Consider the following 13,182-nt stretch of genomic DNA (forward strand, 5'->3'; position numbering starts at 1 on the left):
ATTTGTCACTAGCAGCCCTCGCCTATAACAAATACTAAAGGAAGTCATTCCAGCTGAAAGGAAAGGACGCTGGACAGTAAATATAATAGAACCCATGTGAACAAATAAAGAGCACTGTAAGGGCGTCCCTGGTGGCGCAGTGGTTGAGAGTCTGCCTGCTGATGCAGGTGACACGGGTTTGTGCCCCGGTCCGGGAAGATCCCACATGCCGTGGAGCGGCTGGGCCCGTGAGCCATGGCCGCTGAGCCTGCGCTTCTGGAGCCTGTGCTCCGCAACGGGAGAGGCCACAACAGTGAGAGGCCCGTGTACCGCAAAAAAAAAAAAAAAAAAAAAAAAAAATGAAGACAGGTTCTAGTCTGAGGAGAAAAATACATGTGGAAAGAGCAGTTTTAGTCAGTAAGTTGGAAGGGCATTACCATCCACAAGGTAATTCTATATCCCAGTATTTTAGATCCTATTCTCTACAGAATTGTATGTACACTGTCTGTTAAAATTGGTCCTAAAAATCAAAGAGAAGGTAACAGAAAGATTATGATGAGAAAGCAAAAGTCAAAGTAATTAAAAAGCATTCTGAAGAATATTTCACATCATTAGCAGAAGTGTTCCTGCCTTTAGGTAACTCTGAGTTCTCGGGGTTTGAATTTGGATGAGCCCAGAACATCCATTTAAGAAACTAAGAACATTGTAAGGGCTGACTGGGCGGGAGGGCTGGGACCAAATCTAACACATTCAAGCTCTGGAAAGAATCCTTCAGCTGAGAAGCAGCTTCACACAGAGCTCACTTACATCCAAGGGCACTAGAGAATCTGAATGTCTGCTCAAGTATCCAAGTCTATAGTTGGCATCTGTGAAAAGGGACCCTGCATGTATGACTAATTCTAACTTCTTTATACCCAAACGATTCTGCCTTTGTTTAAATACTTCATATCCTGGTTATATATTACATTAAAGTTACTATATTTTGTGTTAAATAAGGGGAATTTACCGTGCTTATCAGCATCTTTGTATAAAACCTCAACCTATCCTCTTCACATTTTTAAATTAAGAATTCAAAAACATAATCAGCAATGCTTTATAATCTTACAAGCATACAAACAATCTTTTTATTTTTTTTATTTTGCGGTACGCGGGCCTTTCACTGTTGTGGCCTCTCCCGTTGCGGAGCACAGGCTCCGGACGCGCAAGCTCAGTGGCCATGGCTCACGGTCCCAGCCGCTCCGTGGCATGTGGGATCTTCCCGGACCGGGGCATGAATCCATGTCTCCTAGCATCGCCAGGCAGACTCTCAACCACTGCGCCACCAGGGAAGCCCCAAACAATCTTTTATGGAACAATTTTTATGATACTGTTCAATAATGAATAGCCATGAAGCTCTATTTCTCGTTGATCTTTGACATACTACAGTATAACTGCAGATAGGATCAGTCTCCAGTTTTTAGGGAAATGGCTTTACCCTATGGACATTTAACACAATCTTATCAAGCCTAGAATGGAATTAATTGCATTTGCATTAAGTGAAAAATATATTTTAGTGGTTTTAAGATTAAAGCAATATATATTTATTGAAGAATGTTTGTAACAGAGAAAATATAAAAAAGAAAGATTATTTGTAACCCATCACCCAAACTACCTATACATATTTATGTATTCTTTTAGCCTTTTCTGACTCATCATACTTTTAGAGCAGGGTTTCTCAACTTCAGCACCAATGCTATTTTGGGCTAGATAATTTTGTGTGTGTGTGTGGGGATGCCGTCCTGTGCTTTGTAGGATATTAAGCAGCATCCTTGTCCTCTACCTGAGATGCCACTGGCAGCACACCCCTCTAACTTGTGACAACCCACAACGTCTCCAAACATGGCCAAATGTCCCTTGGAGGGCAAAACTACCCCCAGTTGAGAACCACTGTTTTAGAGCATAAGGGGTTTTAGAAGTCAGTTTTTACCCCTGCATTTTACGGGTAAGAAAATAAATACTTAGATCAGTGCAGATGACTGCCCCAAATCTCACTGCTAATTAGTGGCAGAATCAGGGCTAAAAAATGCTGACAACTCAACTGCTATAGAATTCAACTTTCATTATAATATTGTGCTTTCCTAGATTGCAGAGAAAAAAATATGATCTTTCTTCTCCATTGTCTAAAGAAGTGCTCCCTTTTTAAATGGATGATACTAAGCAGCTGAATCTCCTTAAATCCTTTCACAAACAGAAAGCCATTAAAAGACAGCAAGGGCTTCCCTGGTGGCGCAGTGGTTCAGAGTCCGCCTGCCGATGCAGGGGACACGGGTTCGCACCCCGGTCTGGGAAGATCCCATCACGCCACGGAGCGGCTAGGCCCGTAAACCATGGCCATTGAGCCTGCGCGTCTGGAGCCTGTGCTCCGCAACGGGAGAGGCCACAACAGTGAGAGGCCCGCATACCGCAAAAAAGAAAACAAAAAAAAAACCAAACAGCAAGATGTCAGGATTTCTGACCTAATCATCATCATTTACAGTCAATAAGATTTCAGAAATTTTAACTTTAATACTCTCATTTCTGTGATAATTGATTTTTTTTATAATATCTGCCAAAGAATTCACCAGGAAGAGGCTGCCAAAGAAAATCCCAAGAGATGGTTAATACGAGTAAACGTACTTTTCTTCATCTGTCCTTCGTCCGGCAGGAGTATTGCTCATCTGTACAAAGGCCACCGGCGTTTATCGTGTGAAAGCTATGGGATGTTGAACATCCTCAGTAAAATCCCTGAAGCTCCTTCGTATGCTTGTGCTTTGCTCAGCCAAAATAAACTTGCACACTGACCTTGGTAACAGATGCCTGGTAATGAGGTCACAGAACTGAGTAACATTTTCAGAAAATTGCTTTACGGTGTAATAAATGTTCTGATTAGATTCCTATTTTCATCTTTAACATGCTCAGGTGGTTCAACCTGGGAAAACTAGTCAGGGGTATTGCTGATCTTTAAAGGTCACACTGAGAGTCCAATATTTTTAGCCTGAAAGATATTTTTAAAAAACCATATATTGCAAAAAAAATGTTTAATAATTCTCAAGTCTTTCTATTAGCTTTCTTGCAGTTTCTCCTTAAACTTGACCTATTTCCTATTTCAGTTTCAATTTACTCTTCGGTATGAAGTGTCTGGTTCAGTGATTCTTCCATCACACTGCCTTTCTTTGACATCTCCAGAGATGAAACTAATTTCCCCTACTTTAAAATAGGCACAGTAAAACTTGAGGCAAATAGTGTTAACATTATGCTGTGTTCAGCATATTTAACGACTATTTCTAATGAATAAAATCCAGTATGGTTGATGCCAGCATTCCTGTGCTCATGAGGCGAATGGTGAGGGTTGCCTCATACAGTGAGCTTGATAACAAAAGGATCAGGAGATCACAAACAAAAGAGAGCATTCCAAAGTGAATTCAAATTACAGGATGTGTGTTTGTTTGTTCTGCAGTGGTAACTTAGATGACTTTTATGATCTGTTTCCTGCCTTTGAAGTAGGGAGGTGGTTTTGATTTGTTAAATGTATAAATAAAAACAAACATTGAACAACAAAGAAGCCAGAGAAACATAGGTAGAGAATTACTTTTATAGCCTTTCTACAGCAAAGTGTTTCTGTGAGACAATGCTTACTTTTATTTTATTTTTTATTTATATTTTTTGTCTGCACCGTGAGGCTTGTGGGATCGTAGTTCCCGGACCAGGGATTGAACCCTGGCCCTTGGCAGTGAAAGCGTGGAGTCCTAACCACTGCACCGCCAGGGAATTACCAGATAATGCTTATTTTCATAGTGGAGGGCAAGGGGTAGGCTCTAAGCAACCAAAGATGAGGTAAAATTTTCAGTTAGTGAGTACAGACATTCAGCTTGACAGTAGTAGCCTGTGAGGATAAGGACTGTATCTATTTTGTTCATTGCTGCATCCCAAGCACCTACCATATGGTAGGCATTAAATACATACATAGAGACTTCCCTGGAAGTCCAATGGATAAGACTCTGGCTCTCAATGCAGGGGGCCTGGGTTCGATCCTTGGTCAGGGAACTAGATCCCACATGCTGCAAGTAAGACCGGGCGCAGCCAAAACAAACAAACAAACAAATAATAAAAACATACATACATATAGATGTTAAATACATTAAATACATACATGTTGAATAAATATATTGGATGTTAAATACTGATGGCAGCAAAGTATGTATAAAATAAAAATAAATGAGAAGGGAACCAGGATAAGATAATCTAGTTGGGGTTTCTGATTCCTCACACAGAGTTTGGAAGTAGTAAGTCAAAATAAAATAAATATCCTACAAAAGTGACAATATGTAGGGAGGTGTCTCACAGAGTACGTAGGATTATAAACTATATTTAAGTGTTAAAGTGAAGAGAGCAGGGACTTCCCTAGTGGTTCAGTGGTTAAGAATCCGCCTGCCAAAGCAGGGGATGTGGGTTCGCACCCTGGTCCAGGAAGATCCCACGTGCCTGGGGGCAACTAGGCCCGTGCACCACAGCTACTGAGCCTGCGCACTATAGGCTGCGAGCCACAACTACTGAAGCTGGCGCGCCTAGAGCCCATGCTCCACGACAAGAGAAGCCACCGCGATGAGAAGTCCACGTACCGCAAAGAAGAGCAGCCCCCGCTCTCCCACCGCAACTAGAGAAAGCCCGCGCACGGCAACAAAGACCCAATGCAGCCAAATAAAGAAAAAAAAAAAAGTAAAGAGGGCAAATAGGATTTGTGTGCTTCTATGTTTCCTAATACAATGTTCTAAAATGTCTATATTTTCTAAGCAATTTTTGACGTCAAAAGTTAATTTTTAGTTTTTTGCGATAGAATCACGTTGAATGTTGCTTTTAAGTATGGAAAACTCAGAAAGCATCTTCTCTGGGGTGTAAATAAATACATGTACTTCATTTGTAAAGTTAAATAATGCTAAATTTTGTAACAAAAGAAAGCAAGAAGCCCTCGGTCCCCTTCTCTCCATCCCCCTGCAGGCAACCACTTTAAAACCTCTACTTTCATATACAGAAGACGACGACTTTAGTTCTCTTCCACCTCATTTTCTCCTCCTCGCCATCCTTCCAATTGAGAAGTTAAGTAAATCACCGATGGTTACTTAGAAAGTCACACTCAGCACTTTCTGGATCTGAAACCTATTTTCCTTCCATATACTACACACCAAAACCAATTATGCTATGGTATTTAAAATAAACCACACTAATTACTACATGCAAAGAAATCCAAAAGCCATAATGCGAATTTTCACAGAAGGCATTCCTTTGATAATTTGGCTTGCAAAACACAACACATGACATTAGTAATTGGCTAAGTAAAATCTTAAGTTTTAAGAACAGAAAATTTTCATGCCTTATTTTGAATAATCAGTTACCTCAAACTGGTTGAAGTATGGGTGCAGAAGTAAGCCAGAAATCCTACCAAGATATTGCCATGGAGAGAGAGAGAGGGAAAAAACACCAAAGACAGAGAAAGAAAGAATGGTCATCTTCACTAAAGGTGATTTACTCAAAACTACTTTAAGGTTATAAAGTAGGAAAATTATGACAAAATGACATTTTCCAGTATGCTTTACTTACTAACTAGCTCTCATTTTGTCATCAATTAAGAGTTTCAAAATATCCAACAATTATAGAAAACACATGTTAAAATGCCTTTAAAATAATCTACTTTTTTTTTCTAGTATTACAGAAATAAACAAGGTAAATTTGTGCCAAAATTTTATAATGATCTGAAGTAAAGAGCCACCCTACATTATTCATTGACAATGTGACACTGGATTTAAAAAAAAAAAGGTAAATAAAGAATTACCTTCACCGCTGCAGTGACAGCAGCAGTAGCTGCTAAATTTAAACCTTGCCGCCCAAAGTTTACCATAGTCTCATAGCCTCGTTCCTTTGCTTGTACAATATAATCATCAATCTCCTAGAAAAAAAAATCAAAACCATAAATGTTAATTTTATTTAAAAAGAATGTCAAGAAGCTGAAAACTGGGACTTCTCCCCCTTAACATAATAGTTTCACTCATTTTATAGCATACAGCATGTGATGATATACATTTCTAACAAGTGATTTGTGGAAATAATCTGTATATCTTACCCTTTCCTTTGAAGAAAGTAGTGGATGAAGGAATTTTCTATATATTAAACTTGCTCCTTTGGTATAGGGAGAGAGCAGCCATATGACAAAAGCAATCTTAAGCTCGTAGTACAGGGGGAACCTAACGAGAAAAAATTAGAAAAAAACGCCAGTGAAAATAAAGTGCAGACCATGAGGAAATTGCAAAAAAAACTTTTTACAAAGTTCAGTCACTGGGTTAAGTTTTCACATGTAAAAAGTTGTGATCAGGAAAACAACCATGTTTGAACTGACAAAATCTCATTAACTATACAGATCAGAGCAACCTGACCCCCAGAGTGATTCACACATTCTAGTACAAGATTGCTCTGTTTAGACAAGCACAGCCAAGCTGCCAAACTGACTGTGGCAGTTCAGAGAGGGCGTTAATAGCATTTATAACCATGATAGTAAGGTACACCCACCCTGTCTGCAGAGCGTAGCTGTCATGGCATTACCTGGACACACCTCCAAGCATCAGGAGTCACCTTTATCAGCACCAAGTGTACAGTGTTACCCCATATACACATCTCCTTCCCTTAGAGCTCCCAGAAAACGTCCCCTCCAATTTCATTTGGCCAGAACTGCAGCACTTGACAGACCTAAACTGTTCACTTGAAAGGAGAATGGAATTGCCATTGTGGTAACCTGGGAATTAGGGTAATATACCCATGCCCCTTCCCACTTGATTCTTCAGTGCCTTCTCGGTAGGCTGAATACACTTCCTCAAGCAATGACCAAGGCTTTACCCATGTGACCTGCTTTGGGCAACAGAATGTGAGTGTGACATATGTCACATGCAAGGAGATGCTTTAAATGTCCTTTGACTCCCTCACCTCAACACCCCCAACTTCCTGCATTCAACTTTTGCTTTTTGCCACGAGAACAGCTGCTTCTTCATCCTTGGTCCTTGAACAAGAAGACACTTAAAACTGAGCTGAGCCCAGCAAAGTTGCAGTCAACCATTTGTCCTCATATAGCTTGAGCAAGAAATGAATGTTTGTTTTTCTAACCCATTGTGCTTTTAGGGTTGTTTGTTGCCACAGCAAAAGTTAACTAATACATCATGAGGGGACCAGCACCTTGTGGTACATGAAGTACTAAGATACATGATAAAAAAAAAAATCTGGACTCTTCTGATGAGACAGGTGGGCAGGGGGCAGTGAGGAATGACTCTTGTGTAGTCTACAAAGGGTCTCTGCACAGTGCAGTTACAGAGGAGTTTCTGGACTATCATTGCTCGTGGTAAGCTTTTTCTACATTGTTTACTTTTTTTTTTATTTTTATTTTTTGCGGTACGCGGGCCTCTCACTGTTGTGGTCTCTCCCGTTGCAGAGCACAGGCTCTGGATGCACAGGCTCAGCGGCCATGACTCACGGGCCCAGCCGCTCCGTGGCATGTGGGATCTTCCCGGACCGGGGCACGAACCCGTGTCCCCTGCATCAGCAGGCGGACTCTCAACCACTGGGCCACCAGGGAAGCCCTGTATATGAGACTTTTAAGGATGGGGAGGGAGTGCTAAAACCAGATGCTGTGGGATTCAAAAGAGGAGTCGTGGGCTTCCCTGGTGGCGCAGTGGTTGAGAGTCCGCCTGCCGATGCAGGGGACATGGGTTCGTGCCCCAGTCCGGGAAGATCCCACATGCCGTGGAGCGGCTGGGCCCGTGAGCCGTGGCCGCTGGGCCTGCGCATCCGGAGCCTGTGCTCCACAACTCGAGAGGCCACAACAGTGAAAGGCCCACATACAGCCAAAAAAAAAAAAAAAAAAAGCTATAAAAAGAGGAGTCGTTTAGAAAGTAATCAAGAAAAAATAGTCTGAAGTCATCAGTGTGGAAAAAAGATAATGACAACCAAGTTTTCTCTATTCCAAGGTAGTGGGAGGTGTGTGGGAGATGGGCAGGGAGTGGCATGTGGGGAGAAGGATGAGCTGCCTTCACCTGGGGGATTTCCAAAGGAAAGTAATGTCTTGTGGGGAACCCAGATGAAGAAAATGATACAATGGATAATTAGGTAGACTGATCAAATTCACTCAGTTAACAGCCAGAGCAGGATAAGAACTCAGGACACCTGAATAAGAGTCTATAGTCTGGCCTTTTGTCATCACTAGAACTTACCAAGCAACTGTCTGATCTGCTACTGTTTCCGTCACAGTATAGAGAGCAAAGACAATCCAGTACATCATCCATCGAACCTGGAAACAATAAAAATACATATGGAATAATAGACCAAAGTTATCTGCAACTCTGAAAAACTGTATATATCATATATAGTATGTAGGATTAAATGCAGAAGGCGATGGTTTAATTCTCAACAGGTTTTATGCCTGAGTTCCTCACATCACTACATCAGTAGTCTTGGGATAGAAGAATCAAAGAATAACAAATCTTTAGGCTTGATACAATATAATGTAGGAACCGAAATGAGAGAATTGAAAAAATAGGACATGTTTTTCTTAACTGGAGGAAAATTCTTTAAAAGATCTTATCTACGTACTCCCTTATGAAGATTACTAGCTATTTAATTATTATACAAATCATACAGTATATGATATGACCACATTTAATCTTTATTAGGCTTTTAAATTTTGCATTCCTTATTTCTCAATATATAGAAACAATTTGGAAACCAAAGAACAATCCTGGGTTTGTTACATCCATGATGCTAGTCACCCACTTTGAAAGTCTAAGGTTGGTGTCTTCTTCCTCTTGCCCTAAATATAAGCCTGTAATCTTTTTTTTTTTTTTTTTTTTTGCGGTACGCGGGCCTCTCACCGCTGCGGCCTCTCCCGCTGCGGAGCAGAGGTTTCAGACGCGCAGGCTCAGCGGCCATGGCTCACGGGCCCAGCCGCTCCGCGGCATGCAGGACCCTCCCGGACTGGGGCACGAACCCGTGTCCCCTGCATCGGCAGGCAGACTCCCAACCACCGCACCACCAGGGAAGCCCAGCCTGTAATCTTTCACATATCCTTTTCCTTCTACTCCAATACCACAAGAGTAGTTGCAATAGACCAAATGTTTGTGTCCCTTCAAAATTCATAGGCTGAAATCCTAACCCTGAATGTGTACTAGAAGGTGGGGCCTTTGGGAGGTTTTCAGGTCATGAAGGTAGTGTCCTCATGAATGTGAATAGTGTCCTTATAAAAGAGACCCCAGAGAGCTCTCTCTGCTCTTCTACCATGTGAGGACACAGCAAGAAGATGGCCATCATAAACTGGGAAGTGGGCCCTCACCAGACATGGGGTCTGCTGGCACTTTGATCTTGGACTTCTCAGCCTCCTAAACTGTGAGAATATATTTCTGTTGTTTATAAACCACCTAGACTATGGTATTTTTGTTATAGCAGCCTAAAAGAACTAAGACAGTAGTTCAGGATATTTTTACCTCTTGCCTGGAATAGAGCATCTTAAAAGGTCCTCAAGACTCTGGTATCTCTACCAATCCTTTTCATGGAATGCTGCCATATTAATTTTATCTTGAACTCATTCTCACAAATGAGTGAGAATATACCTTTCCACCTTCCTAAGCACAGAGACTCTCATCTCTCATGTAGGTTGGATTTTCTTTAAGGGTTAAAATCTCTGCTTTTCAACCTAGGTGTCCATTGGTAGATGAATGGATAAAGAAGATGTGGTACGTATATACAAAGGAATATTACTCAGCCATAAAAAGAAACAAAATTGAGTTATTTGTAGTGAGGTGGATGGACTTAGAGTCTGTCATACAGAGTGAAGTAAGTCAGAAAGAGAAAAACAAATACCATATGCTAACACATATATATGGAATCTAAAAACAAAAAAAGGTTCTGAAGAACCTAGGGGCAGGACAGGAATAAAGACGCAGACGTAGAGACCGGACTTGAGGACATGGGGAGGGGGAAGGGTAAGCTGGGACGAAGTGAGAGAGTGTCATGGACATACATACACTACCAAATGTAAAATAGATAGCTAGTGGGAAGCAGCCGCATAGCATAGGGAGGTCAGCTCGGTGCTTTGTGACCACCTAGAGGGGTGGGATAGGGAGGGTGGGAGGGAGGGAGATGCAAGAGGGAGGGGATATGCGTATATATGTATACGTATAGCTGATTCACTGTGTTATACAGCAGAAACTAACATAACATTGTAAAGCAATTATACTACAATAAAGATGTAAAAAAAAACCCCTCCACTTTCTCAATAATATAATAATGGCTAACAATAATACACAAAACCATGACAACTATAGGCCAGGGACTGTACTAAGTGCATCACATATATTAATTCACTTATCCCCACAACAACATTATGAAGTAGAAAACATAATTATATGATTATAAGGAAACGGTGGCAGAGAGAGGTAAAATGACTTATTCAAGCTGCCTGACTCTGGAATTGGTGCTATTAACCAATTTTGCCATGTACAGAAAGAAATGTGAGGAATTGCTGAATGCGAGGTCCAAGAATAACCACTACTTTCCTTGTTCTCATCCCAATAAGATGACAAAAAAACAAAAATTAGGTCTCTATAATTAGCTAGAAAATTGACCTATTTAGTTTTAATACAGATGCTTGTTTGGGTATTCCATAAACAATAAGGAACTATAACTCAGGTAGCTTAAACAGTTTTCTATGTACATGGAGAAATCAGTAATAGCCATGAATAACTTTTGAAGCCATGTGTTGTGACATATGCATCATAATTTACCCAAGAGCTTAGAAAATTGCCTGAAGAAAATAGTACGGCACGTTATCTCTATTTAAAATACAACGAAATTGATTTATAAGATTATCATCTTAAATTAAAAAAGAAAGTTAGACCAAATATTCTCTTTAGTTTTTCACTTTTCATGAGTTATCTTAAATCCCTCACTGCTGCCAGTTCCAAGCTTTTGTCCCAATATGGGGATTTTCTTCCAGGGCTAAAATCCTATGTGTTTTTTCTCCCCGCCCCTTTCTATTTAAAGGAAAGTGAGGCTCTCACATGAGTTTGTTCATTTAGCTTTTCCAAAGCAAACAGTAATTTAGTACTTTTACTGTTCAACTGTATTCACAAGGTTATCCCCTCAAAAAGAAATGAAGAAAAAAAGCCCCTGCAAACAAAACAATGCACTTTCATTGAGCTAGAAGGGACCTTGGTGGCGATCAAGGTTTTTGAACTAAATAAGCCTTTATTGAAAAAAATTGTAAAACAATTACAAAAAAAAAAACCAGCTCTGGTTGGTCCTCCCATTCTACCCACCGTCGGACTCTTGAGGAAACTCCAAGAAACCCTACTGCTCCATGGGGCAGAGTTTGAAAATAAGTAACCTGGCAAACTACTCTCATCTTACTGAGGGCCAAAGTAAGCATGTTGTGCAAGGTCACCAAGCTGGGAAATGGGCGCAGGAGGGCACAGTCTACTTTGAAGCCTGAACCAGGCAGATTTTCAAACAAGCAGCTGCCATCAGACCAATCTTTTCAACTCTCTCTTCCGTCTCCGGTACTCAGCTTGGGGATTTCAGTGTAAACTTTACCACCTTCTTTCCTGGGAAAGTAGTGGCTTGAGTGAAATGGTCTCCCTCATAGGAACTTTAGGAAACTTTCAGAAAAATAAATGATTTAAGTCAACGCTTGTTATTTTTCATTATTTTATATTTTCATTATTTTACTATTTTACAACCGTCATTATGGATGTGATCTTCCAAATGGATAACAACGATAAAAAATACCCTACAAATAGTCATAATTTACCTGTTAATAGGGTTGAGTAGAGGTGAAAGGAACTGCACAGATAGCTAATGTTTGGTGATACTCCCTGAAAGACTACTTCTCAAATAGACTAGAGCTGCTACAGTCCCACAGGTTTCAAAAGCACCCTGGCTTCGGTAAAGTCAAGTGTTAATTCAGTTTTCAAATTCATTTTAAACCCCACCAAATAAATAAGTACTTTCACGTATATAATGTTTATCTCTAAAAGGAAAAAAAATTATTTAGGTTGTGAGAATACACAATAATGCCAAAAATAAAAAAAGGGAGAAAAGAAAAAAAAGAAGGCTCTATCTTTTTAGTTAAAAAACAACAACAAACTATATACTCAATAGGGTATTCCTAGACATTTTCCTGAGGTATAGGCTACAATTTTATATAAGCAAAACTCCATGGTTCTAATTTATCTTTATTGAATATGTTCTTTGACAATCTGCTCTCATAAACTTATGGATTTTTTTGTTGTCCTCATTAGAAAGATGGACCTTAAATATAGTTGAGTTGTGGTAATAATTAAATGAATTCAATGAGTGTGTGTTATTCATGGGAACAAGCACAAAGAAAGTTAACCTTGAAGAGATACTGCTTTCTTTTTTCTGTTAATGGTTGGGATTTTATACCAAATGATTACTCAGCAAAGGTTTCATTAAAACTATACCTCAGGCTTCCCTGGTGGCGCAGTGGCTGGGAGTCCGCCTGCCGATGCAGGGGACACGGGTTTGTGCCCAGGTCCGGGAGGACCCCGCACGCTGCGGAGCGGCTGGGCCCGTGAGCCATGGCCGCTGAGCCTGCGCGTCCGGAGCCTGTGCTCCGCAGCGGGAGAGGCCACAACAGTGAGAGGCCCGCGTACCGCAAAAACAAAAAAACAAAAAAACAAAAAAACAACTATACCTCAAGGCTGCTCAGTCTACTGTTTAAGGTCTAGCCCAAAGGAAATAACAGAAAGAAGTCAAGGAGAGAAAGAAAAGAAGGAAGGAAGAAAGGAAGGAAGGAGGGAAGGAGGGAGGGAGGGAAGGAAGGAAGGAAGAAAGAAAAAAAAGCAAGTCACAAATTTAGAATTATAAATATGTGGAGATAAAATACTCTTTAGATCGACAGAAAACATCAGTAACAAAATGCAATACTAAAACAAAAAACTGGTAGGAAAACAATCACACTGATAATCTTATGATTGTATGTAACCAAATATAATAGAAATAAGTGTCATTAAAATGTTATGCAAATAAAAGACTGTAACTTAACAGGTAACTGTAATAAACCACAGTCTACCTTTAAAATTACTGGGAAAAAAATTGATGTTCTTAAGATAGTGGGAACAAATGCTATTTCTTTCC

General features: G+C 40.3%; 1 protein-coding gene across 3 annotated transcripts in view; it reads right to left on the reverse strand.

The window, feature by feature from the left end:
• REEP3 (receptor accessory protein 3) overlaps positions 1-13,182 on the reverse strand; it is a 94,395-nt gene that overhangs the window by 16,422 nt on the left and 64,791 nt on the right. For 2 of the 3 annotated variants that reach the window (XM_082640451.1, XM_082640450.1), the window contains exons 3-5: positions 8,244-8,320; positions 6,113-6,233; positions 5,825-5,938 (exon numbers count right to left, since the gene is read on the reverse strand). In XM_082640451.1, the coding sequence (XP_082496577.1) occupies positions 5,825-5,938; positions 6,113-6,233; positions 8,244-8,320 (312 nt within the window). Of the gene's footprint in view, positions 1-5,824; positions 5,939-6,112; positions 6,234-8,243; positions 8,321-13,182 lie in introns of those variants that run through there. The other variant, XM_082640452.1, reaches the window with a different exon arrangement.

This window comes from Mesoplodon mirus, assembly GCF_964341445.2.
Source record: "Mesoplodon mirus genome assembly, chromosome: 2".
Taxonomy (NCBI): Eukaryota; Metazoa; Chordata; class Mammalia; order Artiodactyla; family Ziphiidae; genus Mesoplodon; species Mesoplodon mirus.